We start from the raw sequence: 27,278 nt of genomic DNA on the forward strand, positions 1-27,278 counted from the left end.
TTCCGTTTGCTAAGACCGATGCATTGCTGTTTTGAAACAGCAGAACGGAGCGATGCACTCTCTGTGTCTCATCTGCTAGAAATTAAAAGAACAAGAAATGAAAACACTTCAGACCAGTTCTATTCCTTGTCAGGTTCAAGGCAACCCAAAGCACCATTGGTATTCTATAGGCTTTTCAAATTGTTCAGAAGTCATGTATAAAGCCGGCTTACCATATTTGTGCAACTTGTGTTTGTTAATAAGTACAGCTGCTTACACAGAGGGAGGAGGTGGTCTTTCGTTGGGGCCCAGGACACATCCACATTCACCCTATGACAGTTTAGGTCTGTGTGGGTGGAAGTAAGGAGCTTGGAAAATAACAACTCAAAACTCACAGACACACTTTAGCTGGAGATTCCAGAATGCTTGTAGTTTATTGCTAACACAGTCTCCAACCTAACCAAGCCCGGTTGCACGGCCACATGTCACCTAAACAGTCAGTCATAAGTTGGGGGCGAGAGGAAGAGTCTAGTATTGCATTAGTACTTGGATACCACCCAACTAACTCATGGTCCGGACCAAAAGAGGTGGTCTCAGTCTGGATCAAATGAACCATAGTTTGGTTTGTTTGCAGTTTGAAAAAAATGTTTGGGGATAGTTTGGACTTTCGGACCAAATGCAGGAAGTCAGCAGACAGCAGTGCACAACAGAAGTAGAAGAAGTACAAGCAGCTGGCAGGATCGCTTGTAGTCTTTGCCTCAGAGGAAATAATGTTTGAACGTCGAGGATTTTAATTTTTTCAGTGAAATCAGTACTAACCAGATCAAATTTGATCATTTTAAGGAATACATAAACCTTGGTCCGGACCAGACTTTCAATTGTGAAAATGCCCTCAATGTCAGGTATGAACAGGGAAGTGGACAGTCCGTCTCAGGTGGCATTGCCTGAGTGCAACCAGTGGCTATACCTCCCCTCACACCTTCCTTTCCCCTGTCTGTCTGTTTCCCTCTCTCACATGGTCTCTTCCCTTCATCTTCATCTTCTTCTTCTTCTTCTTCTTCTTCTCCTTCTTTCTTCAGCATTTGGCTGTGCTCTCACGTGGCTTAGTCTCTGGGTCTGCCTTGCAGGCCAGCCCACTGCTTGTTATTCTTCACCAGCCCTGATCAAAGAGGAGAACTGGAATCCATTTAATCAGACCCCCCCCCTTCCCCCCCCCTCTCCCCTTTCCCCCCGAACCCCACCACCACCATCACTCCTCCCCACTCAGCCCCCAACACTACACACTCACACACACTCTCACATACCCGAATTGCAGCGCAGAGGGAACATGGCAGGGGCAGACTCCACACTCCTAAGTGGCTGTAGCAAACCAATTAAAGGGGGCTCAGCTCTGGGGTTATCTCGCTTGCATTTCACACGCACCATTTAACATGAATGCACGTCAGTGGAGAGATGTAGCTATGACTGCCGAGGACCAACGTGTGAGAGGTGCTCATATGATTTTATTCAACTGAGTGAAGACACAAGACAACAATGGGGTTTTGTAAGCCCTGCCAGTCAGGGACTCCACTTTCTGCCTCCAAATGACCTTTCTTTGAGTTCACTGCATACTTTCCAGTGTGACAACAGCAGCAAATTACACTGTTTTACTGCTTATTTAGAGCTTTTATGTCTCATAGCTAAGTGCAATGCCATTTAAGATGTTGTTCAGGTGCCCGGTGAAACATCTCGATTCATTTACCATCTTGAGCGTGGAGGGACGACAGCGACAAGATGACAAATGTCACCGTCCTTCATGCTGATGATGACTAATGGATGTCTGTGTTGTTTGTGCCCATCAGGTACCTGATGCCCTCACTGGACCGATCACACGCTGGCCGCTACCGCTGCATTGTGAGAAACCGAGTGGGTGCAATAATGCAGTGCAGCACCGAAGTGCAGGTTGCCTGTAAGTGGTGGTCTCTTTCCTTACATCCGAAAGGCGAGGGGAGAACACTGTTTTTGTGAAATGCTTGTCATGCACAGTATGCGGATGAGTCACTCTGAATAAAAGAGGTCAGTTTTTTTGAAAGTGGTACATTGCGTGGTAATAATGGCAATAGTTCTTTTGTCGTCTTCTTTGTTCGGCTTGTTTTCTCTTGGACCATAAATTTTTCATTTTAACTCACTTTCTTTGTTTCTCTCTCTCTCTCTCTCTCTCTCTCTCTCTCTCTCTCTCTCTCTCTCTCTCTCTCTCTCTCTCTCTCTCTCTCTCTCCCTCACACTCTCTTTGTGTCCACTAGATATGGGCAGTTTTGTGGAGGGTGAGAGGTCTCAAACGGTTTCCCAGGGTGAGGGGGCTCTCATCCACGTGCCGCAGATTCACAGCTTCCCCAAGCCACAGATCACCTGGTTCAGAGACGGGCGTAAGATTCCCTCCAGCAGCCGAATGTAAGTCCCCCTTCACCTCGGCTCGGTTTGTTTGGTTCGAGCAGCGAGCGACTCCAGTGTTTCTGCGCGTAGCCGAGCATGTGCTCTCTTATATGAGCCGCTGAAGCAGAAAACCTTGCACTTCACAGAGTTCGAAGAAGTTCAATACTGCGCACAGATTTTCTCCGATACCCCCCCCCACACACACACACACACACACACCATGAGTGAAGTTGAGCAGAATAGCTGATGATCCGATGTTGGCGCCAGCCCCGTGTTCATCATTGAATCACCTCTCAGTGATAAAGCGGGTTATTATATCGCCCCTATTGACTTTGCAGGCAGAATGATTGAAGGGTAGAGCTAAGGCAAGCAGCAGGGGAACCAATTAGACAAAATTGGACAAAAGGCCTCAATTGATGATGTGTTTGACTGACAGCGTTCACCCCTGCGTGGATTTGAGTGTGAGAGGGTGTGTGTGCCGCATGTGGAAAGAAGCTGCGTGAGGCCGTTTGTACATGATGGGAGTTCTGTGGGGTGTTACTGTATTTCAGTATAGGCTGTGCTCCGACTCTGAGTGTGTGCGTGTGGTTGCCTTTTCTTTTCCCCTTCATTGGATTCATGCTTGCTCAGATATGCAATTTTCCTGAAGAGACACTGTGAAGGAAATCACCTGAGATTAATTGCACCATACCGACAAATAGAGGAAGGCAGTCCACAACTCCTCAGGAACCACCTCCCCATTTATTATTCAGCAGCGAGCTCTATGTTGTAGCTGACATGAAGACTTCTGCCCTGACTTGCCATGCTCTTGCTTGAAGAACAGATTGGTGCATGTCTCCTCTGCCTGCAGGGCTCCCGAAGCCCGGTACAAGCACTGAAGGAAGCTGCAAGGGAAAACAAATCTCACACCCTGTCAATGAGTGTTCGACCGATTCTAGACGCTGGTTACTATGCAGCGTGTTTCTTATCAGGAATGAGGCGCTGAGGCTTCGCCCTCGGAGAATTGAGAGGCATTGACAGGACACTCAAACCACTTGTTTGCTCACTTTGTGTCAGGCTGCACTGATATCCGCTGCCGTGTGCGTATCACTGCTGTTTGCGTGTTTGTATTAAGTGTCTGTTGATTCGACTCCTAATTGTGCAGGAGAGTGTCTGTTTATCCTGCAGCCATCAGACAGATGCTGGCAGATACAAAAAGCCTAATCTGGCTGCATGTTTAGCGTCAGCTCTCATTTAATGGGGCCCTTTCAAACGTTCAAGACCATCAGCCGACCAGCGTTCGGCAGAGTCTCAAGGCTGCTGAGCCACTGCAAGTAAGATAAAGCATTTCATAGTGATAGCTGCACATGTTTTACTAATTGCTGCTTTTTGAATACGTGTGTTTTTCCACATTTTGTCTCGTAAATTGTGGAGCTTAATAGTTACTATGAAGGCGATTAATGTGCAAAGGTCTATTGCAAGCGAACAAGACTTCGCAGATCTAACACATAGACTGTATTTAACGATGGATGAGGCCTCTCCCACTGTTCAGAAATGAAGCCAAAATATCCTGGCTCCAAATGCTGTGAAAGGAGCTGTGGTAGTCAATGTCTCGCAGATACACAAGCTCGACCAATCACTTGTCAGTCTCAGCTGTCAATCATGATGTGTCACCCCATTTTAATAACTAATTAAACAAAACTTACTGGAAAAATGAACACTCCATACATACCACTGTGATAAGAACTACCTAAAACTACAGAAACTGTCTTTGATCAAATTTTACTCGATGTTTACTTATTTGTTTGGTCCATGTCCCATCTATTAATATAGATGAGGCTGGATTTATGACCTATACTGCAGCCAGCCACCAGGTGGAGATCAGGGGCGCTTTGGCTTCACTTTAGGGGGGGAGCTGTCATGTCATCCATCTTTATATACAGTCTATATCTACTAGAACACTCGGCTGATACAACGATTATAAGGAGTTTGAGGGGTTAATTAAGTAAAACTATATATGTTTTTCTTACCCTTTTAGCATCCGACAAATATATCTAAAATATGTAGATATGTGTTGCACCATGTTTTCGTAGGCACAGTTTACATGTCTTCATTAACAGAGACTTCAGAAGGTGAACACAGGCAACTGGATTGCTTGTGTTTCTTGCTTGTGTTTTTTTCAATAAGAAAGAAGAAGATACCGTGACCTGGATGACATGGAATCTTCACAGATATATACTGAAACTCTTTCCCAACACAAAAGTCAAATGAGCTTCCGTGGTCAAGCACTCGGGGGCTGGCCTATGGTATCTCACCAGAGCAGCCTAACCTATCGTAGCCCCCAGAGTTTACACGGTAATTAAAATGGCTGTGAACTCGTCGTTCTCCTCCTGTACTGCAGGAACAGTCGGTGCACAACAGCGAGATAAATCCTCAACTATTCCTTCAAGACAATGTGGTACCTTGTAGATGGAAGTGCTCATAAAAATTGTTTTGTGTGCTTCGTTTCAGACATAATTTATGAGTATGTGCGTGTGTGTCTGTGTGTCCGTGGTTTACCCTCAGGATTTATTGACTGTGAGAAACAACTACGCACCGTTTAATGATACGAGAGTGTCTGCATGCTTGTTAGCGAATGCATGTGTGTGCACGATGCAGTGTGTGTGTGTAGGTGTATGGGGACAAATGTTTTGTTGAAAGCACACAAGTTGACGGGGGATGTCCGTTTAATTGGGAGGCCAATGTGTGACCCCCCCCCCCCCCCCCCCCCCCCTAGTTTGATTTAACTATATTCAAAGCAACGTTAAGCTGTTTTTGTCCTGATTAGGGGAAAGTTGAGTTTAAGTCAGCTCCATGAGAATAACGTCAATGAACATCAATGCTGGGTCCCTTAAACGTATGCTTAACTAACGCTTGCATGTGTGAATATGTGCTCAGTGCCATCACGTTGGACAACACACTGGTCATCCTGTCCACGGTCGCCCCTGATGCTGGACGCTACTACGCCCAGGCGGTTAATGACAAGAACGGCGAGAACAAAACCAGTCTGCCCATCACACTCACAGTGGAGAGTAAGTAAACACACACGTACACACACATTCACACACTCAGGACGCAGCTCATTGTTTGTGTCAGATTGCGTTGAAAGGCTTTTCCACATGAAAATGTTGTTAAAGGAAAAAAAAGAAAGAATTCCTTATTATTCTTTTAGCTCAAGGCCACAGCACTCAGTCAACACAACAGGTCGGTCAAGCATTAGACAGCAGACACAGAGATAGCGCCCTCCACTGGCCGGCCTCTTCTTTCTTTTCACGTCTCTCTCTGCAGACTTAATCATACACATTACCTACAGCACAACAGCCGTCCTCTTGTTCTGCAGTGCCCCTCTAACCTCTGGCTCAAGCAGTGAATTACAGTCATAAGGTGCGTTGTAGGTGGAGCTCCGGCTGCTCCCCTCTGTGTGGCTGCATGTGCAGGCCCATAAAGAGGACCTTCGCTGTAATCGCTCCTCGCAAAAAAAGCAGATTTATGAAAATGACACCGACAAACGGGGGAGCGATTAAACGCATACGCACCCCCCACCCCCACCCTGCACCGCACAAACACGTCAGACTCGAAGGTCGGCCTCACTCACGAGCAGAGTTGCGCACGACTTCAAATGGAGTTTGCCGTCGCTCGAGCAAGCACGGTTACGTGTCAAAACATTAGTGTTCCGCCAAACCTGACGCTTCGGCGTCCCGTCGCCTGCTGTCACCTTTCATCCGCACGCAGTCACACAAATCGTCCCCCCCGCTGCTGCTCACTTTCATCCAAACAAATCAGCCGTTGTCTGCACACAAACACCAGCCAATTAAAGGAGTCCCGAAAATGTAGTTTATTTTCTAAGTTGCTCTGTGGATAATATTTATGATAACATTTTATAAATCATCCCCTCACAAAAGATATCAGCGGATCCCTTATGATTTGTATTATTTATGTGCTGGTGGCTTCTGACAATCTCACAAGGATTTTAACCTGTTAGCCGTGGAGCCGCTCACTTTTTAATATCAGCTTCCCGCTCGTTCCGGCGTCTGCTCATCATGTCGTTAATACTGTGTTTGTAATTCAGTGCTCAGTACGCATGACGCAGCAGTCTGCAGGGACCAGATATCACTGAATATCACCGAATCTGACCTTGCGGATCGCGCAACTGCATTTTGCATCTGAAAGTCAATAAGGTTTTTTACAGCTGCATTTGTTCATTTTAGCAATTCTGCGGAGACAAGGCAGGAAAAATATGCAGTGGCAGGAGCATCTCGTTCCAAAGGGAGCATACAAATGAGACGGAGTTAAACCCTAATAGTAAAAAGGCAAACCGACGGCGGGGAACACTCCAAGTGGGCAGATGTTTTTTGGGGTTTGTGTGGTTTTTGTCGCTCTCTGTTTTATTCCTCAGAGTGTGAAATGCACTACAGTTGACTGGGGTTTACAAATGTCTTTGGACACAGACAGATGTCAACAATGCGGTGATATTAGTCGCGCGAATTTGCTATGCAGGTCACCACGTTGTTTACTTTTCCCATTTAATTAGAAGATTACACACTTGAGGTATTCTCGACAATGAGGGTTTATGAACTGCAATGCATTAATTAGTGTCTGCCAAGGAACCAATCATGTCTACTGGAAAATAAAATGAGTTCTCTGACAAGTCAAATGGATTTTTTTCCTTGTGTGAAGCTGGCGAACGTAGACAATATTGTACATTCACACAAATCTGTAAGACACATGGACACCGAACTGATATAAATATGTAATATAAGCATGAGGGAGAACCGCAGCCACCACGTATTTCTCTTCACAATTTCAACATGATTGCATCAACGATTTCAATCAATAAATCCGCCATGAATTATTCATGAATGATTCATGAATTAATTATATGTTATGTCCTGTTTATGCCATTACCAGTTATTGGCCCATAACTGCTTTGCTTATCCTTCATCTCCTCCTCTTCTCACTCGATCATTTCTTCTCCTTCTTCTGCTTCTTCTCTCCTTGTTTACTTCTTGACCTCTGAATGTATCAGACTCTCAGAGACCATAACACCCGCACCCATCAAACTTTCCACTTTATCTCACCCATTAATTGGGAGAAGAAAAATTCCATAGAAACTGTAATTTTACATTTTAGCCAATAACTTCTAACCCAAGTGAGTTAGATTTTTTTTTTTCTTTCCTCATAAATCCCTCGGACTTAAGCCGATCATTGCAGCCTGTTTGATTTCTTCTTTTTCTTTTTTTCCTTTTTTGGGACTCTTCTGATGACTTGAAAGCAAGAAGCTGTTCTACATGGATTGATTGGTCTTTGCGATGCTAATTAATACTGATGTCAATAACACCCTCAACATGACGCTTGTGCCACCGCGATGAAAGAGATTAACAGGGATGTGTTGTGTGTGTCTGAGATGAAACACAGCTCAGCTCTTTTAAATCAGAAAATTTGCTGTTTGTTAAGGAATTGTGTTTTAAATCTGTGTTTGGGTGTTTACCCATTTTCCCCCGTTTTCCTCCCTTAACCGCATAAAGCTGTACAATCACAGGTAAAAGCATCTGTATTAGTCCAGTATACTTTCAGAATAACTACATTTGAATACAATTAGCTTCTGGTTGCCTTTGACTTTTAAAAACATGCACTACTGTGGACATTTGTACTCAAAGTTAAGCTTTAAACCGATTTTTATTAACTTATATATCAACCTATTTTATTGAAGCCATTAAAAAAAAATCACATTTCACAAGGTAAATTGTTACAGCGAATTATCCAATGTATTGAAACGTATACAATCGTGATGAGTTCGACATCATGATTGAATGAAGCAATCAAATGGGCGGCGGACCCGCACAGCAGTAACCCATCAGGGGGCCTGCTCCTACATTCATGCAGTGTTTGTGGAGCACGCTTTGTCATTACACTGCTGAGATCCCACAGAAACGTGTGTGTGGGGATTTGTGAGGGCGTGATTCACAATGAGGTGGCACAAAGTGACAATAGTGATGATAAAAACTAGATTAGGGACACTATTAAGCAGGGGAGAAAAAAAGAAAAAAAACTTTCACAAACAAACCTTATTTGCACATCCGCACAGCACACACACACACACACTCACACGGAACACACCATAAACACGCAATCACTCAAACACATACAAGTGCACAGGCCCATAGCTGTAGACTGGGGAGGTGTGGAAAAATGAGATCAGATTCAGAGAGAGATCACTGATTGAGGGCAGTGAATCGATGGCTGGCTGGAGGCTCCGTGGAACCAGTGAGTGATGGTGCTGCATTTAATCGCCTTTTGTGTTTGTCTCAATTATGCTATATAATGGCTTCTAACACCTGGGCTAATACTGTGCTGAGGGAAACGCCGTGTGCACGAGGAGCCGGTTTTAAAAGTAAAGACAGGGGTGTTGATAGTCGGCTGACAGCACGCTGGCTACAGTGACAGATTGTCAGTCTCCGTGTGTGATGTAATAGCCACGGCTCAGTCGGCTATATCAGGCAGATGCGCCGCTTTAATCTGAGGTCTGCATATAGGTTTTCATTTCTCAACTTTTTCCTGCTTCTGTGTATTTCTGCGCGTGATAGACGTCGGGGGACCAGTAGACCCCATCGCTCCCACCGTCATCATCCCCCCGAGGAACACCAGTGTAACAGTGGGGAGAAACGAAGTCGTCATGGAGTGTGTTGCCAATGCCAGGTAAATTTATACATTTTCATGCCCGACACTTGTGGACACCGAGGGAGAAAAAAATGCAAATAGAGACGTGCACACATAATCAGTACGCCTCCACCTTCCCTCACCTCCAAATGCGATATTTTGCGATTTAAATGAGTCTTGAAATCTTTTGTTTGAACATGATAGCAGCGTGTTTTGTACATCTCTCATTTTGTACCTCTCCTCCATTCTTCCCTTTGATTCAAGGCTTCACTCTCTTCTCCCTATCTCGCGCAATCCCAGTCCTGGGTTCTGACTATTATCTCCAATTCAAAGACTTAATCAGAATGACAGATGTATCCCATTGCTCCCTCAATGCTTTCTAACCTTGAAACAGAATATGAATCTGTATTAAAAACCACGCTCCCTATCTCTTGCTCTCTTTTCCTTCTTTTTTTTTTTTTCGTCTTTTCAACTTTTCTCTCTCCTCCAGACCACTCGTCAAAATGAGCATCACTTGGAGGAAAAACGGGGCGGTGGTCAGCACGGGGATCCGAGACTTTGGCCGCAGGTTGGTCATCAGTCTGCCCGCGGTCGTCGACAGCGGTTACTACGAGTGTGAGGCATCACTCCGCAGCAGCAGCGTCCCCTCCGTCACCGCCGGGGCCTTCCTGCATGTTCTTGGTAAATAACCCGCAGCTCACGTTTTTTACCCTCGAATGGAGCAGCTGAGCCCCAATTACCCAAATATTGCATCAGCGTGACAACCCCCGTGTCGAAAGAACATTTTGCAATCATGTTTTATTTCAGCCGCTGAGTTGACGCTGCTATCTAGAGGGGTTCAAATGCTCATTTATCAGAGAAGGGTCAAGATAAAACAGCGCCCAATGATTTGTGAGTTGTTTTGAAAAGCTTTAACAGAACAATATCTCTGTCTTCCCAACAGAGTTCCCTCTGTTTGTCAAAGAGCCACCGAGTCACATCAGCGCGGAGATGGAGAAGGTGGTGGATATCCCCTGTCAGGCGAGAGGTTAGTGATGTCTGTTTGTTTTTTCGCGTGCTAATGCAAGACAGCGCAAAAACAGAATGAAGGGACCAAAAGGGGTCACGATAACAAGGGGAAGAAAATAAATCCTCTCTCCTCCCTCTGCAGGCACACCTCAGCCAGACATTGTGTGGTATAAAGATGCGGTGCCCATCAGCCCGGTGAAGATCCCCAGGTACAGGGTGCTGGTGGGAGGCAGTCTCCAGATCAACGGTCTCCTGCCAGATGACACCGGGATGTTCCAGTGTTTTGCTCGCAATCTCGCGGGGGAGATCCAGACGAACACCTACCTAGCTGTTACTAGTATGTCCCGCTTGAAAAATGTTCAAAGCTATCTGCACGTCGGCTGCTTAATTCTGCTCATCCTCCCCGCTCCCCTTTTTTCTTTTTTTTTCTTAAATCCGCTCCTCTGTTCGTCTCTAATCCTCTTTTCTCCCTCCCTCTGTCTTGCCTCCTACACCCTTCTATCTGTGTATCTCTTCGCTGTGACAGATTTGCCACCTTGGATGCTTGGGCCATTATTGGCTATTTATGAATCAGAGAATGTGCAGGAGAAAGCGGGGAGACGGAGGCGCCTTGTCAGATTCCCAGAGCTGTCCCTGAGAATGAGACCTGACAGCCGCCCCTTTTGTCAAGTCTATTAAGCTCTCAGCTGCCGTCTGCTTTATTAGGTGGAAGGCTGTTTAATGTCGCTCATTATCACCTCTGTCTTACCTGATCTTGTTTCTCCCTGTGTGTTTTCTCTTTGTGTGTGTGTGTGGCTGACCCCCCTCCCCTCTTAGGCATCGCTCCCAATATCACCGCCGGTCCCTCTGACAGCGCCGTGATTGACAGCATGTCAGTCATCCTGCACTGTGAGACCTCGGGAGCCCCACGGCCAGCCATCACCTGGCAGAAAGGTGCGTGGGCTCTAACAGCAGGAGGTTCTGTGGGGGAGTGGTTCATTATCCTGCGTTCGGTCTTGTCAAACGACGGAATTCAGAATATGCATTTTTTTATCCAAGCGAGCTTCTCTTCTTCAGCTTTGCTGCTTCCCCTCCTGTTTTGTTTTCCCTGACATTTCTCCAATACCCTAATCTCTCTTTCTCTCTGCCTCCCTCCTGTCCTCCGTCCCACACCATCAATCACTTCCGCCCGTCCGCGCAGGTGAACGTGTCTTGGCCAGTGGCTCGGTCCAGCTGCCCAGGTTCACCCTGCTGGAGTCGGGCAGCCTGCTAATCAGTCCCTCCCACCTGTCTGACGCCGGCACCTACACGTGCATGGCCAGCAACTCCAGAGGCATTGATGAGGCTTCGGCCGACCTCTTGGTCTGGGGTGAGAAACTGGACACTCGCCGGATATTATTCAAGTATTATTCTTAGTTTTGTGTCTTTTTTTTTTTTACCTTTTACCTTTACCTAGCACATAATAATATAAGGTTTGAATGGAAATTGATATAATGGATGTTGAGGGAAGGTGTATCTGACATGCGGGGTGTTCAGTTTTAGGCATCTTTCCACATGAGCTTATTACTCCTCACCCCATACTTAGAGGGAGGCATACAAGAGGTTATGCACCAAACTGAAGAAGAATGGATGAGTGAAGGAGGGGAAAAGAGGATGAAAGGATGTAAGGGAAGGAGGGAAGAGAGGAGGATGAATGGATGAGGGAAGGAGGATGAGAGGATGAGGGGTAGTTATGATTGAAGGATGATGAATGGATGAGGGAAAGAGGATGGATGGATTAGGGAGGGAGGATGAATTGATGAGGATAGGGATGAGAGAAGGATGAGGTGAGTAGGATGAATGGATGAGGGAAAGGACTGTTTATGACTGGATATATTTCCGTTTAAAGGGGATTAGAGACCCTGCTCCTCAACCAACTGCTTTTGATCCAGTAACTTGTTTACTTGTCGATGTGTTAACATGTCTGGCTCCTGGAGTCCGTTGTCTACCACATAGTAGAATGATTCATATATAATTCACATTACCAGTCCTTGAACACCTCGCAAAATACTCCAACGATTGCAGACACTGCATGATTCACCCTTTTTTCAGAAAGACATTCGGTGAAAGACGAGACCCAGTCTGGCAATCTGTCCTCAGAGTGCGGTTCAAATACAGAAAAGCTGAACAAAAAAACCCTGTGTTTGTGTTTCTCAGCACGAACTCGCATCACGAAACCGCCACAAGACCAAAGTGTCATCAAAGGGACCAAGGCCGTGATGACCTGCGGCGTGACCCATGATTCCAGTGTCACCATCAGGTAATGCTGACATCCACCCACACAGCTGTTTGAATTTATCGTTTTTTTTCTTTTCTTTTCTTTTTTTTAACAATTACAAGGAGAGGATCACGTATTTGTTTTGGTCTCAGACATCATTGCTGCGCGCGGTTCGCCCCTGAAATCTGCAAGAGACCTCGTTGTGTTTTTCCACCCTTTTACCAACTCCTATGGGAAGATATTGAAACTCTCATAGTCAGATTGAGGAATTAGCCCATCACTTCTCTCCACCCCCCCCTCTTCAGACAGCCTTGAGCATGATAGAGTGTGCGTACATGCATCTGTCTCAGAGGGGACTGGAACGGCGTCTATGGAGCCCAGTGATTAGAGTGCCTGTCACCTGTGGGCCCACGGCATTGATCAGATCGCGGGGTAAACAGATGAATATGTAAACAGCGTAATAACTTCAGACAGCGCCTTTAATTAAACGCAACACAGAGGAGATTAGCTGGAGAGCCCGAAAAAAGTTGCAATTAATCACAGGCGCTCCGAGTGTGTGCATGCATATGTGCATGTGGACGGGGGTGGGGGGGGGGGGGGGGTGGGGGGTTGTTTGTGACAGGGAAATGAGAAATGCGTGGAGGAAAAGGTTTTGGAACCGTGTGTGTGTGACAGAGAGAGACGGTTCTCAGATTCTGATCACTTTGCTATCAGCCTCAAAAGACTTTATCATCTGTGTCAACACCCTCCGTGTTTTGCTGTGTGATCTGACGCAAACACTCAGAGATACACGACGTTCACGTGTGAGTGAGTGCGTGCGCCACACTGACATACACGTGTAAACACCTCTAGGTATGTATGGGAGAAGAGCGGCACGGTGATTGACGTGAACACGTCGCCCCGCCTGCGGCTGGAGCCCGACGGGACCCTGCACATCTCCCAGACGTGGTCGGGCGACATCGGGACATACATCTGCAGGGTGACCTCAGTGGGTGGCAACGACTCCCGCAGCGCCCACCTCAGAGTCAGGTCTGCATGTTTTCCACATCTCTTATCTCGCTGTTTGCGTTTGTCTTCCTCTTATTTACATCTGACCGTGATGTGATTGATGGATTGTTTTCGTCACCGTTGTGGTTTATTGCTGTTCTCCTCGCCACGATCCATCAAGCTAATATTTACAATGCAGGGCTCTTAGTTTGGCGGTTTAATTCTGTTATTCGCTGCCTCTCTTGTCTGATTCTATTTGCCTTTTTCATTTTGTCCCTCTCTTACACTTGTATGTGCTCCTGCAGGCAACTGCCCCACGCTCCAGAAAACCCAATAGCGATTTTGAGTGTCACAGAGAAGAGGGCTATCAACCTCACGTGGGCCGCGGCCTTTGATGGAAACAGCCCCCTCATCCGCTACATCCTGGAAGTCTCAGAAAACAGTGAGTGGTTTGGAGATCATTGTCTAAGCAGTGGCACAGTCAACGCAAAAAAAATGACGCATTTTATTGTTTCTTGTTAGTCATTTTAAAGGCAATATTGTTGCTTTAATAATGTTACCCAGAAGCTCTCATTTCCTACCCCTCTTATTATATTACACTTCCATTGTTTTCTGAAATTGGCCCTTGCGTCCTCTCTTGCCTTCTGCAATCAGTAAAACTCAATTGCCTCACCTTCCCCGCGAATGATCAGGGGAACCAAATTGTGTTGATGTCCAATGCTCTTATCTTCCTTTCGCTTGATAAAAATCAAAGAAATGTGAATGCTCTCACCCGTGGAGAGTGAATCGTTCAACCATTTCTCACCGAAGCTCAAGCTAACAGAGAGGGTGACAGCTCATTAAGAGGAAAATGAATCCGAAGATGCAGATGGGATCTGTTTTTGTGGATAATTGAATTTCAATCTGATATTTAGAGAGGGAGTGTACAAAATAAATTACCTGTTTTTATCAGTGTGGCGGCAATATTATTACGGAAAATGAAACAATGGTGTGCCACGATAGTCAGGAATGACATTCAAATATGAGTTTGTGGAGAGATTATTCTCAAGAAACATGTTCTCACACAAGGTCATAAACTGACTGCTTGTTTTTTGCTCACAGCTCTTTTTGTATGTGCGTGTGTTTGTTTTTTCCTCTCCGTCTCAGATGCGCCTTGGACGGTGCTGCTGGCCAACATCGAGCCAGAGTCCACTGGGGTTACCGTTGGTGGCCTCATCCCAGCGCGCTCGTACCAGTTCCGCCTGTGCGCCGTCAACGACGTGGGCAGGGGCCAGTTCAGCAAGGAGACTGACCGGTGGGCATTGTTGCTGTGCATCCACAGAAAATGTAAAACGCTGCTGGTAGTCTACCGGCCGCGAGAACAGCGCTGCACTTTGTGGGCCCTTCGCAGTTGCCGAACGAGCCGCTCATCCGCCCCTCGTCTTGGCAGCTTAATAGAAAAAAATCCCCTGATTATTTCCTGTTAAGTCCACTTTTTGGCTTTCACTCCTGTGGGTGTAAGGGAGAGACGAGCCAGTTTTTTCCGGGACAGGCCGTTTTCAAGATAAAACTGTGAATGAGCTGAAATTGCACTTTGTGAAGACTTGATTCGTGTGCTGACCCAGCTTCATCTCTCTCCCTGCTATTAACTGTCTCGGCTGTACTTCGCCAGTAGAATACAGAGAGGCTTGAAAGAGGCAGAGATCCACATGGACTCAAATCTCAAGTGAATTCTTTGGGCTGGTAAGACGAAGCGGTCGTAACCAAACAGACGCACCCCACACCCAATCTCGCACGTGTTCTTAGGTCACCACAGTTCACCTGTCCACGCCCCGTCGGCGCCACCAATTTGCTGCTTTTATTCCTGCAGCGTGGAGCTGTGCACCCCTAACCCACCATGCACCTTTTTCGCACCGCACACTCATTTGCAGAGCTGAGTTCTGTGCGAATGTGCCCAGACAAGAGTGCACCGCAGGAGGGTGACTGAGTGTCAGTGAGAGTGCAGGGCTTTTCTGAGGCATCTCTCCGGCACACCTCTTTGATCCTAAACACTCTGCTTTATCTCCTCCAGAGCAGTGCTCCGGTGCACTGGGAAGAAATCAAGATGTCATCTTAAATTGACTTAAGGGAAAAGTCTGCCTCGATCTCTCTTTCTTGTTCTTTTATATCGTTCTATCACCCGCGCTGTCTCTCCATTGTGCCGCTGCTCCATTTTTACCAGGGCCTCTTTGATCCTTGTCATGCCACAGCGAGATGTCCCTCTGTGGACAGTATTATAGAAAATGTGTTTTTGGACAAAGACACAGCCACATTTTTTCCCACTTTGCTATATGGAGCTTTACAGGAGAAAAAAAATAATACCAAAAGCGGGCTTTACTATGATTTGATGTCTATGATGAAATGAGATTGAAATATACGAAACCGATTATAATTAATGCATATCTCCACTCTTTGTCTCTTCCATCATTCCTCTCTCCCCTTTTTACTTTTCCACGCCGCACCAGGCTAACTCTCCCCGAGGAGCCTCCCAGTGCCCCCCCTCAGACCGTCATCGCAAGTGGCCGCACCAACCAGTCCATCATCATCCAATGGCAGCCGCCCCCGGAGAGTCATCAGAATGGTCCGCTCCAGGGCTACATCATCAGGTAGGAACATCGTGACAACCCGTCTAACTTTTTTCCCGGGGATAGGTGCCCGTCCTACTGTGCTATGCAGATGTAATAATAACTGTCAGCTCCTTTTCTTCTTCTCCATTTCACTTCATTCTCACTCACCGCTGCAATAGAATAATTGGTGCCAATTAAATACCTTCCTCTCTACTCCCTATTCATCTGTTGTCACCTCTCTTATTGTAACCTTTTAATATCTGTTCAGCCTGGCCTCTCTCCCCCGGCTCCCCTCTCTGCCGCTCTTCTTTTTCTCAGAGAATGTCCGTTCTAATATATTTATGTTTTTGTTCGTCTGTCTGTCTCTGTCTATCAATTACCGCCCCGGCCTGCCAGGTACTGTCTGTCTGGGCTTCCAGTGGATTGCCAGATGAAAAACATCACCAGTCCGGACCAGACCAGTCTGCTCCTGGAGGACCTCATCATCTGGACCAACTACGAGATCGAGGTGGCAGCCTATAATGGAGCAGGCAGGGGCACGTACAGCCACAAAGTCACCGAGTGGACTCTGCAAGGAGGTGAGCAGTTTCTGTTGGCTTCATGAATCCCATTTAACGCCTGCAGCCTCGTCCCTGTGGCTGAGCCCGCAGCACGAAACAGGGGAATGACGGTTCAATCCAATCATCTCTTATCAGCCTTCAAATTAAGAGCCAAATTTTTATCCGTAGCACATCGTCGCTTCGAATGCTTTGCTAACCTTGAAACAGGTGATTCACACACGTTGTTAAGACAACAGGCACTCTCTTACTCCGTCTGCACCCACGTAACCACTACTCACCTCTGTCTCTTTGGTCAAGTTCTGTGTGGTTAACTTTGCAGTAAATGCAATGCTCCAAAACAAATTATATGCAAACATGAGACATGAGCCAATAGCTTTATCGCAGCCTTTTTCTAAAAGAAGAAAAATATTCAAGGTCCTATTTTCGCCTGGTTGATTTTACTGTTTTAATTCCCTGATTTGAATCTTTTTTTTTTACTAGTGCGCCATGAAAAATTCTACATTTGTTTTCTCTGATGGCAACACTTCACAAAAAAATAAATCCTGGAGACGTTGGCAGCGTCTCTGAGCCCAGATTGAATTGACTCCGCACATAAACTACCCAGGTGATGATGCGCGTCAGGCTTGTGACATAGCTTACGACGGAAATTGCCTCCATTGATTTCTTGTCTCATTTTACATGCTGGGAAATATAATTAGAATGCACGTTGTGAACTCTCCGCTACACATTTCCATCAATCCCAGTGATTTCAACACCTTATGTTCTTTCCCTCTCTGTCTATTACAAAATCTTCAGAGGACCTGAAAGCACCATCTGGATGGCAACACAATGTTGCCGCACTCGATAAAGGAATCAGTCAATCTATCTATCCACCATAGTCACATTTGTTACTGTAAAATTACACCACGCTGAATCTAATAAGATTATTTGTGGCACCACATCAATGAACATTAAATTGTGAATCTGTCTCTGCAGAAAAAACCACACATTAACATGCAGACTTTTTTTTATCAAGATATATAACCAATGTAGATGTTAGTTAATGCATCAGCACCCTGAAAGGTTTCTTTTTTATTAGAAGTAGCTTGAACGATTTTCTCCTTTTCCCGCTTTCCTAAAAAAAAAAAGTCAATTCATAGATTAGTCTTTAAAATGCTGCTGCCAGACTTAAACAAGCAGAAAAAAAAAGGATTCCGCTCCTGGTTTAGAGATGCTGCGCTCGCTTCCAGTTTGATTTGGAATTCCTTTAACTTGTATATAAAGCTTTGTAAGGCTTAACACACTCACATATCTCTGAATCCCTGTCATGTTAAATCCACTCCATGAACAGAGATCCTCGACACCAGACTCGCTAAAAACTCTCAAGAGCACTCACAAGAAAATTGTGAGTGTTTCCTGCTGCTCTGTTCTCCTCCGCCGCTCAGATGCAGGACAGGCGGATATTTTGGCTGCATTCGATTTTTACAGATGGCCTTACAGCGAGAAGGTTCCCGGTTCGAATCCCAGCTCGGCCAGGGGTCTTTCTGTGTGGAGTTGGCATGTCGGTGAATGGTTGTTTAAGCAGTATAGACGTATCATTTTTGTTGGTTTCAAGTTTAAGATAATGTATTTGTTTACATAGTTTTTTCTTTGTTGGCAGGTTATAATTATTTACAGAGAAAGTGTTAGGCATATGATTCCCTATATTTATCTGACCCAGGCGTTTTGTTTACCCAGTGGGTCTGTATCGCACACCACTCACACAAACACCTACACATTCACACACACCCCCATTCACTCTCTGTCAAATCGCATATTCGTGCTGCAAATGCAAATGTCGGTAACGCTGTGAAGAGGCTATTTAAATTCATGTTTATCTCTCCTCACTGTCATTTAATTTCTCACTTTTTCATCTTTACATTTCGAATTCAGATTATTTGTTGTTTCTTCTGGCTCCTTTATGTTATGGGTGTGGAGTGTGAGTATGTGGGGTGTAAAGATATTCTATTTCTGTCACTTTCATTGGGCTTGATGATTATAAAATACTTCAGATGCTCCAGAAGTAATTGATCATATCTGGTATATGTTATTATTGAAATCTTGGAAACTTCAGCACTGATTGATGCCTTTTCAATCAATCATGTAATGAGTGGGTCCAAACTAGACTCTGCAAATAAACAAATGTGCCGCATTTGAGGAAAAAAATAAAAAAGCCTGAGATTGCTGTGTTTAATTATCAAAACTGTGAAACCTTGAAGGTATGTGGCAAATCTCGCCGTTTTATTTCCATCTCACTTCTCCTTGCGAAAAATTAATAATGATTTCATCATCCCAGTCACTGTCAGTGAATAGCGGCAGCGAACAAGGCATTCATGTTGTTTAGCTCAGCTCTCATTAATTAGACGTCTCCATCACTCACTCCATTAAAGGCACAAGAGCCGATCATGATGTGAATTTAAATACATTCAAAGGGAATCAAGGATAGCGCAGGGTTATAAGTCCCCGACTGTTTTCCGGTGTTACATCAGAATGGCATGCTCACTTCAAACAAAGTGCTGCAGGCTTCACCTGGAAGCCGCCTGAGGCAACCGCTCTCACACCCTGTTTGATTGGCATGTTCCTACCTCCTCAAATGAGCCAGAATACAAAAAAAAGAAACCACTTCAGACTGATTCTCACACCCAAAACGGGGCTGGTCTGAAAAATGTTATTTTTCCTCATCTACAGTCCCTCCTCATCACCCCCCCTTCCCTGGCTTTTCTGCAGCCCCTCTCTCCGTCTCGCTCTCCCCCCCCCCACTCTAACGCTCTCATTTTTTTCCCTCCTTTCCCTGGATCAGTGCCCACTGTGCCACCAGGAAATGTACAAGCCGAGGCTGTCAACTCCAGCACGGTGCGTTTTACCTGGAGTGCCCCGAGCCCTCAGTTTATCAATGGAATCAACCAGGGATATAAGGTGAGCAGCCCCCCCTCTGTCAACTAGTGCTCTCTAGTGGCCAGAGGTAGAAGAGCACTTTGTCATCGAAGACGTGACAAGCTGTGACATTGGGGAACTAACCCCAATTTTTTAATGTAAATTAACTTAACAAATATATTTTTATGTCATCACTTTAAACTTGAAATTACATTTTCCTACAAAAAAAGGATACTGTTGATATGGTCTGCGTTAGTAAGCCTATAACGTGGAAATTAAAACCCTGTGCCCAATGGCATCATTTCCAGCTGTTGGCATGGGAACCCAGTCATGCAAATGAGGTCGCCATGGTTACGGCGCGTCCCAACTTCCAGGATAGTGTTCATGTCGGCTACATCTCCGGCCTTAAAAAGTTCACCGAGTACTTCACGTCAGTGCTGTGCTTCACTACCCCAGGAGACGGGCCCCGCAGCCCGCCTCAGCGGTTGCGCACCCATGAGGATAGTAAGTGCAGCCATTCAGACTATTATATGGTAGTTGCAGATAAACCGAGATAATTATGTGTCAGGCTGTTGTTCTGTTCATTTAACTGCCTGCTGTTGTTATTTTTTAAAGCCCCTGGTGCTGTGGGACACCTCAGTTTCACTGACATTTTGGACACCTCACTAAAAGTCAGCTGGAAGGAGCCACTGGAGAAAAATGGAGTTCTCACAGGTAACCATTAAAGATAGCGTTAACATGTCTTCTTTTTGCACAATTTATGTGTCGCCGAGCTTTGTTAACTGGGGAAACTATTTGGGATTTGCCGACTCTTCCAGGCTACCGTATCTCCTGGGAGGAGTTCAACAGGACCAATACTCGGGTGACCCATTATTTGCCCAGCCTGACTCAGGAATACAAGGTGACGGGGCTCACTGCCCTCACCACCTACACCATCCAGGTCGCAGCCATGACCGCCAAGGGCCAGGGCCAGCTCTCCGCCTCCACCATCTCCTCTGGTGTGCCGCCAGGTCAGTGGTCAAATGAGCAAATTAACGATTTGACTGGAAGTAAAAAAATGTATTAAAATTCAAGTATTTTAAATATCCACCAAACACTCTGTTACTAGGTTTTAAAATGCACCTCTTTTGACTGAACAGATTTCTATTAAGGTTCTGTATGTTTAACAAACGTAATTTTTTTAATTAGTCTTTCCTCTGTCCTCTTTCACAGAGTTGCCCGGTCCTCCCACCAATTTAGCCATTTCCAACATCGGCCCCCGTTCTGTCACTCTGCAGTTCAAACCCGGTTATGACGGCAAGACCTCCATCTCCCGCTGGCAGGTTGAAGCTCAGGTGAGACACTCTGACATAATAAGAACAACCTGTTTTTGTATGTCTGATGTCTTAACGTTGGCGTACAGGTGTAAGTAGCTTATTAGTTTCATTTATTTAGCCGCTTATATCACTCTGCGTTTCAGATTGGCATAATAGGAGAGAATGAGGAATGGCTGATGGTTCATCAGCTGGCTAATGAACCTGATGCTCGTTCGCTGGAGGTCCTGGAGCTAAACCCTTACACTTTCTACAGGTGAGCACACACTGCAAATTACGCTTGTAAACTGTATTTGCTATGTAATAAAACCCATATTTTGCACCATCGTCTTGTGTAAACTGATTCTCCTTTATCTTTATGATCCGTTTTACCGTCATCCTGAATATGTGGCTATGTTTGCATTGTTTTCTGTGGTTCTCGCCTCATAAACGGATCCTATTCTCCATTACTGCAATGACCTAGTTTCCCTTTGGCCATCATTAAAGTTTCATCCAATCTAATCTAATCTAGTCTAAAGTAATCTATCCTAATCCTTTCTCATATCGCTTCCCTATCACGAGTAGAGGAATTCCAGAGTCAGCTATTTTTCTCTGCCCCAGGTTCCGAATGCGCCAGGTAAACATCGTGGGCACCAGTCCTCCCAGTCAGCCCTCCAGGAAGATCCAGACCCTGCAGGCCCCTCCAGACATCTCCCCCGCCAACGTCACCCTGCGCACAGCCAGCGAGACCAGCCTGTGGCTTCGCTGGGTGGTGAGTTTGCGCGGCTCATTGCACTTTGGGCGTGACTCAGTGCGTCTGGAGTTGGTTAGGTTTTATTAGATTTTTATTAAAGTCAAATATGCATGTCCGGGCTTCGACCTTGCACTACTGCACTGTACATTACGACTAGATGACTATTTCAATTTGCTTCCTTTTTTCATCTCTGTCCTTCTGGTCGGTGGTGGTGGTGGAAAGTCATGTTGGGATGAGAATGAACTGGCAAAACGCCCTTGATATAATATTTGAATGCTACACTCGTAAGCTAAGCTTTGTGAAAATCTGATTTAGGCATTAGTCATTTTGCCCATAAAAATCCCATTTTTTGACAGTTTCTTTCTTTCAGTTCTTTCTCTCTCTCATCATAATTTGAAGGAAAAAAATACTTTAAAATCACTTTTATCGCAAAACCTCAATTTAGAAATTTAGCACACGTGTTTTGTCTTTATTGTGTGGCAGATTTTTACAATGCATGAAAATGTTAATGTGCTAATGTGTTCTTGTACTCTCGATGCTGAATACAGGTGATGGCATTTGTTATATTTTGGAAAGGTGCATGCACTCTGTCCTTGATTGTGGCTGCTGTCTGCATCAGTATTCGGCCAGTGTGTTCCCTGCTACATCTGCCCAATATCGTCACGGTGCCAGTGGCTGAGCTCGGTGCCAGGCGGTGACAGACAGCAGCAAAGCACCCCCGCAGCTCCTGCAGGATTAAAAAAAAAAGTGCATGTTACCTGGATTTAACAGCAGAGGGGTGTCAGCGGTGTGATACAGCACCGACAAATTAATGGAGTAGCGCCAGGATTTTTGGGCTCTTTTAAAAAAGCTGGGCTAAACTGTAGTAAAATTTTGTGGTCCACTTTATTGGCATGGCAGTGGAAGTCTTGGCAGCCGGAATCAAGGCCACGTTAATTTGAAGAACACGAGCGCTTTCATAAAAGTCCAGTACATGTTTGCGTTAGGATACTCACTTATCATGTTCAATTATATGCATAGGTCAGTGTGAGATATTAAACATGCAGGTCTGTTTCTTTAATTTATTCTCTCTGGCTGAGTGACTTTTTGAGTCATTGCCAACACCTGCTTTTGCACGGCAGTTAATTTATATATTGATGAACTAATCACTCAAACCTGCACAGCAATCAGGATTTTAATTACTTTTCAATAACTATATTTCCTCATGAAGTATGAAATATTGAGATACAATTATTCATGAACTGGGGGATCTCTCACAGCCTCTTCCAGAGTGGGAGTACAATGGAAATCCGGATCTCGTCGGCTACAAGGTCCAGTACTCCAAAGCCGCCTCTAAAGGGGGCGTCCTTTCTCACGTCATCATGGACCGGCTGGAGAGGGAGTTCACCATCGAGGACCTGGAGGAGTGGACGGAGTACGAGGTCAGAGTTCAGGCCGTCAACGGTATTGGCTCAGGAACCTGGAGCCCGCCAGTCCACGGCAGGACCCGGGAGTCTGGTGAGGAGGGGGGAAATATGTCCACAGAAGCCCACTTTAAAAAAATCAGATAGATATGTATATTTGAAGTGCTCTAAACTTGGGCCTTTGCCTCCCTGCTGCAGTGCCCTCCAGCGGTCCCACCAATGTGTCGGCCTTCGCCACCACCTCCAGCAGCATCCTGGTGCGGTGGGGAGAAGTCCCGGCCACTGACCGCAACGGACTCATTTTGGGATATAAGGTCAAATAAGTGATCAGAATCTATAGAAAATTAAACTCTATATGACTGTTGAGTAAATAAAACAGCATGAAACCATCCCCTTAACGTCCCCTGCGTCTCTCAGGTTGTGTACAAAGAGAAGGACTCGGACAAAGCGCCCGACTTCTGGACGGTGGACGGCAACACCAGCCACAGTGTGCAGCTGAGCGCTCTGGGCAAGTACGTCCTGTATGAGATCCAGGTGCTCGCGTTCACTCGTATCGGAGACGGACGGAGCAGCTCGCCGTCCATCCTGGAGAGGACGCTGGACGACGGTAAACGGATTTAATCACGCTGTTATCGTTGAAACATTGTTTGTCTCTCAATGTTTTTAATGGCTACCAACGCTGAGAGGATTTCAGTTGACGATGTTCAATTTTCATTTCCTTGATGCAGTTTTTATGAAAGGATTTATGTGACAAATAAAACTAATTTAGATTTCTTGTTTTTTTTGCGACAGTGCCAGGACCTCCGGTTGGCATCCTCTTCCCAGAAGTCAGAACCACCTCAGTGAGGCTCATCTGGCAGCCGCCCGCACAGCCCAATGGCATTATCCTGGGTGAGTGTTCAATATACAGACTTCAGCTATTATTATTGTGAGGCGAAGGCAAGAGGCAAATTTATTTATCTGGTACCTTTCAACAACAAGGCGTTTCAAAGTGCTGTATACCTGCTGCGTTAAAAGGCATCAATACAAGGCAATTAACAAGGACACAGATGAAGAGGATTTATAAAGACAACAATAAAATGGAAGATAAAAGGAATAATTAGACCGAATAAAAGCTGGAGAGTAAAAGTTACAGCGCAGCTACAGTGAAGTGGGAGATGTGATTCAATTTTATAGAAGACAGTGGCAAAGAGAAAGTTCTGAGTTCAACAAAATACGTTGACTTTCTCTCTGCTCTCCACTATTGTTTGATTTTGAAGTGCGGCTGGATTTTTGTTGTCTTCGCTTCTGCTTTGTTATGCGTGACTGGGTGTTATATGAGTTTGTCCTCTCAGCCTATCAGATCACATTCAGACGAAACTCTTCAAATAGCAACGCCGCCACCGTGGACGTGCTGAGCCCCAGCGCGCGGCAGTACACGGCGACGGGACTGAAGCCAGAGCTGGTTTATGTATTCCGCCTCACCGCTCAGACACGGAAAGGTTGGGGGGAGGCGGCGGAGGCTTTGGTGGTCACAACAGAGAAGAGAGGTAAATATACTGCTGCTCAAATGTATTATTTAATTTATCCACCTCTTAAATATGTAATCAGGTTCCGGAGTGACCGTGTGTGTGTGTGTGTGTGTGTGCGACCTTCAGCTCGACCCCAACCCACAAGCCGCCCTGTTGTGCCTCAAGAGGAAGTCCAGGCGCGCAGAGTGCTGTTGTCATGGGAACCAGGCAGCGACGGCCTGTCCCCGGTTCGTTACTACACAGTCCAGTACAGAGAGCTGCCCGACAGTAACTGGACCGTCCACTCTGCGTCCGTCAGACACGAGACACACTCCTACATAGTGGACAGGTAGGCTTTAAATGTCCTCTGTAGAAAAACTGATATATGGCTGCACGTGCTTTAGTTCAGTCATGTAACGTAAGTACAAAATATGGGTAAAAATATATGTGGGGTGTGGTTAAAACTAGTAACCACTCCCAGATATAACAAAAAAGATCAAGTACAAAACATACAAAGTTATATTTTGGTATAAAAGAGAAAATTGGATGAAAAAATATATATGCTAAATAAAAACAGTATGAATATCATAATTTAAAAGAGCTTTATCTCTTTCTGTAGCCAGACAATAACACAGAGGAAACCAATAAATGCACATTTTCATTCCACAAGATAACTCCATTAGGTTTAATAGAGAAACTGGCCTGGAGATGTTTCATACAAAGGCAGATGAGGAATTCTTCGCCTGTAACACGACGTACACGTTGTACTTTTTCTCTATCTCTTTAAAGGTTAAAGCCGTTCACGTCTTACCAGTTTCGCATTAAAGCCACTAATGACATCGGAGACAGCGAGTACAGTCTGGAGAGTGAGGCCATCACCACGCTACAAGACGGTGAGACCTTGGCGACCCGATGCATCAGCGTCATTATCTGTTGTATGAACATGCCGTTACGTCCGTGTGTTGACTTTGGATTTACACAGTGAATATTTGACATCATCAGTGCTTGTTTTTTCGCTCTCATGCTGTTCCTATCCAGAATGTTTGAATTATATATCACTCTCCGCAGCTGGTTTGCTTTGTTAACACCAAAATTCCCTTTTTTCTGTGGTGTGTGCTTATCTTCCAGCCCCAGACAAAGCCCCAACAATTATGTCTGTTACACCTCACACAACCACATCTGTGCTGGTCCGCTGGCAGGTACGCTGTTGAATTACTTGGCGCTATGACTGGAAGAATGAATGGTGACAGTGGAATTTGTTGGCCGGAGCTGCCGATTGTGACGCACGTGTTTGTGAAGTTTTGAGCATTAAGCTCAACCTCCTCTCTTTTTCGCAGCCTCCCTCTGAGGATCACATAAACGGGGTCCTGTTGGGGTTCAGGGTCCGGTACCGAGAGTTACACTACGACAGGCTGCGCAGCTTCACCGTCCGTACGGTGAACAGTCCCTCTGCCAACTGGGCCGATCTCACCGGTGAGTTCACCCCTTCAGTGTTTCAACTACCTTGGGTTACATGCACAAAGTGATTGATTCACCAATGTTCTTTTTTTATTCAAGTCGAAAAATATATATATGTATGTATATATGTACTTTATTGTGGGAGTGCCAGAGTTCTCACAATTTTACTTTTCTTATTTGATGCTTGTACTTAAAGCAGTCTGACAATATTTAAGATTTTTTTTGGTGCCAGTGCAGAGAATATGTAAATACATGTATAACAGCAATGACAATAATGAAAGAAAATAAAGATATCGAGAAAAAGGAATAAAAGAAAGAGGTTTAAAGAAAAAAGTTAGCTTGATAGTGCATGAACATATATATACATACATGTACACACATACATGTAAAGTATATCATACATGTTGCATATTGATACATTGACAAGGGCTGGATTCTGTATTATTATTCAGTTGTGATCCAGATGTTTCAGTTCTTGATTTCTAATTCTATAAGTTATTCTGTTAATTTCTAGTATGGTGTTCACGTTTGACTTCCAGTTGTTGACTGAAAAGTTCCTCGTTGTGTGTTTCATAGCTGTAAATCTTAAGTATCCTGTATTCGTATCTGTCTATTTCTAATATGATGTCAGATGGTGATTTGCCTAAAATAATAAATTTGATTGGGAGTATTATCATGATAGAGATTTAATTGCCAGTATGTCTTGAGTAAGGGACAGAAAAGGAAAATATGTGAGTGAGTTTCCTAATGTCTCCACTCCTTCCTGATCCTTTGGCCCTCACCCTTGTACTCCCGCTCTCCCCCCCCCCCCTTCGTCGAACCTCCAGCTCCTTACAGTGTCAGGAACCTGAGTGAATCCTCACTCACCCAGTATGAACTGGATAGTAAGTGTTACATAATTTCCCTTTATGTCTTCTCCTGCATCGCTCCACGTCTGTCGGCACGTCATCTGTTGTACTTCACATCCACAAAACATGCCATTTGTATAATAATTCACAGCAAGCGCCCGTTGCACCATCCTCCCACTCAGCCGTATCCGCTAAGGAGCCGCTGCTGACTCGTATGATGTGTATACGGCTTTAATCTCTCCAAGATGCCCTACCATTATTCAGTGTGTTTTCTTTCTTTGTAATCACTGACAAATCCCCCCCCCCCCCCATGTCCCGACAACAACCTCCCTTTTTTTTTTATCAGTTTGCCTTATAATTCCACAACCTCGTTTTTTTCGTTGTCTCTTTCATTTGTGATGCTGTGGTTGCAGTGGGCCTCACTATGACTGTGTGTGTGTCTCCTCGGAATAACTTCTTTTTTACATTTTTTTTTTTTATCTTAACTGTTCTTTTAAAATAATGTGCTGGGTTCTGTCCTTGCAGATTTGAGTAAACACAAACGCTACGAGATCCGTCTCAGTGTGTACAACGCTGTGGGGGAGGGTCCGAGCAGCTCGCCACAGGAAGTGTTTGTTGGAGAGGCGGGTATGTTTTTTTTGTGCGTCTTCATCTTTGTTTCTTAACACGCTTACAAGCAGTGATAACATTTCTACTATA

The 27,278-nt window shown here is 45.2% G+C and overlaps 1 protein-coding gene across 6 annotated transcripts in view; it reads left to right on the plus strand.

The window, feature by feature from the left end:
- The window catches only part of sdk2a (sidekick cell adhesion molecule 2a), an 84,877-nt gene that overhangs the window by 46,530 nt on the left and 11,069 nt on the right, over window positions 1-27,278 (plus strand). For all 6 annotated transcript variants that reach the window (XM_034592597.1, XM_034592600.1, XM_034592598.1 and 3 more), the window contains exons 3-35: window positions 1,821-1,927; window positions 2,262-2,409; window positions 5,308-5,441; window positions 8,994-9,105; window positions 9,557-9,747; window positions 10,010-10,093; window positions 10,217-10,411; window positions 10,891-11,007; window positions 11,255-11,422; window positions 12,250-12,352; window positions 13,163-13,339; window positions 13,603-13,739; window positions 14,444-14,591; window positions 15,781-15,921; window positions 16,279-16,460; window positions 19,261-19,376; window positions 19,643-19,838; window positions 19,950-20,048; window positions 20,153-20,344; window positions 20,547-20,668; window positions 20,794-20,903; window positions 21,248-21,398; window positions 22,640-22,877; window positions 22,982-23,097; window positions 23,201-23,390; window positions 23,576-23,674; window positions 24,118-24,312; window positions 24,421-24,622; window positions 25,063-25,166; window positions 25,402-25,472; window positions 25,611-25,746; window positions 26,559-26,615; window positions 27,105-27,206. In XM_034592597.1, coding sequence (XP_034448488.1) covers window positions 1,821-1,927; window positions 2,262-2,409; window positions 5,308-5,441; window positions 8,994-9,105; window positions 9,557-9,747; window positions 10,010-10,093; window positions 10,217-10,411; window positions 10,891-11,007; window positions 11,255-11,422; window positions 12,250-12,352; window positions 13,163-13,339; window positions 13,603-13,739; window positions 14,444-14,591; window positions 15,781-15,921; window positions 16,279-16,460; window positions 19,261-19,376; window positions 19,643-19,838; window positions 19,950-20,048; window positions 20,153-20,344; window positions 20,547-20,668; window positions 20,794-20,903; window positions 21,248-21,398; window positions 22,640-22,877; window positions 22,982-23,097; window positions 23,201-23,390; window positions 23,576-23,674; window positions 24,118-24,312; window positions 24,421-24,622; window positions 25,063-25,166; window positions 25,402-25,472; window positions 25,611-25,746; window positions 26,559-26,615; window positions 27,105-27,206 — 4,640 coding nt within the window. The remainder of the gene's footprint in view (window positions 1-1,820; window positions 1,928-2,261; window positions 2,410-5,307; window positions 5,442-8,993; window positions 9,106-9,556; window positions 9,748-10,009; window positions 10,094-10,216; window positions 10,412-10,890; window positions 11,008-11,254; window positions 11,423-12,249; window positions 12,353-13,162; window positions 13,340-13,602; window positions 13,740-14,443; window positions 14,592-15,780; window positions 15,922-16,278; window positions 16,461-19,260; window positions 19,377-19,642; window positions 19,839-19,949; window positions 20,049-20,152; window positions 20,345-20,546; window positions 20,669-20,793; window positions 20,904-21,247; window positions 21,399-22,639; window positions 22,878-22,981; window positions 23,098-23,200; window positions 23,391-23,575; window positions 23,675-24,117; window positions 24,313-24,420; window positions 24,623-25,062; window positions 25,167-25,401; window positions 25,473-25,610; window positions 25,747-26,558; window positions 26,616-27,104; window positions 27,207-27,278) is intronic.

The sequence above is a fragment of the Hippoglossus hippoglossus genome, chromosome 8 (genome assembly GCF_009819705.1).
Source record: "Hippoglossus hippoglossus isolate fHipHip1 chromosome 8, fHipHip1.pri, whole genome shotgun sequence".
In the NCBI taxonomy this organism is placed as follows: Eukaryota; Metazoa; Chordata; class Actinopteri; order Pleuronectiformes; family Pleuronectidae; genus Hippoglossus; species Hippoglossus hippoglossus.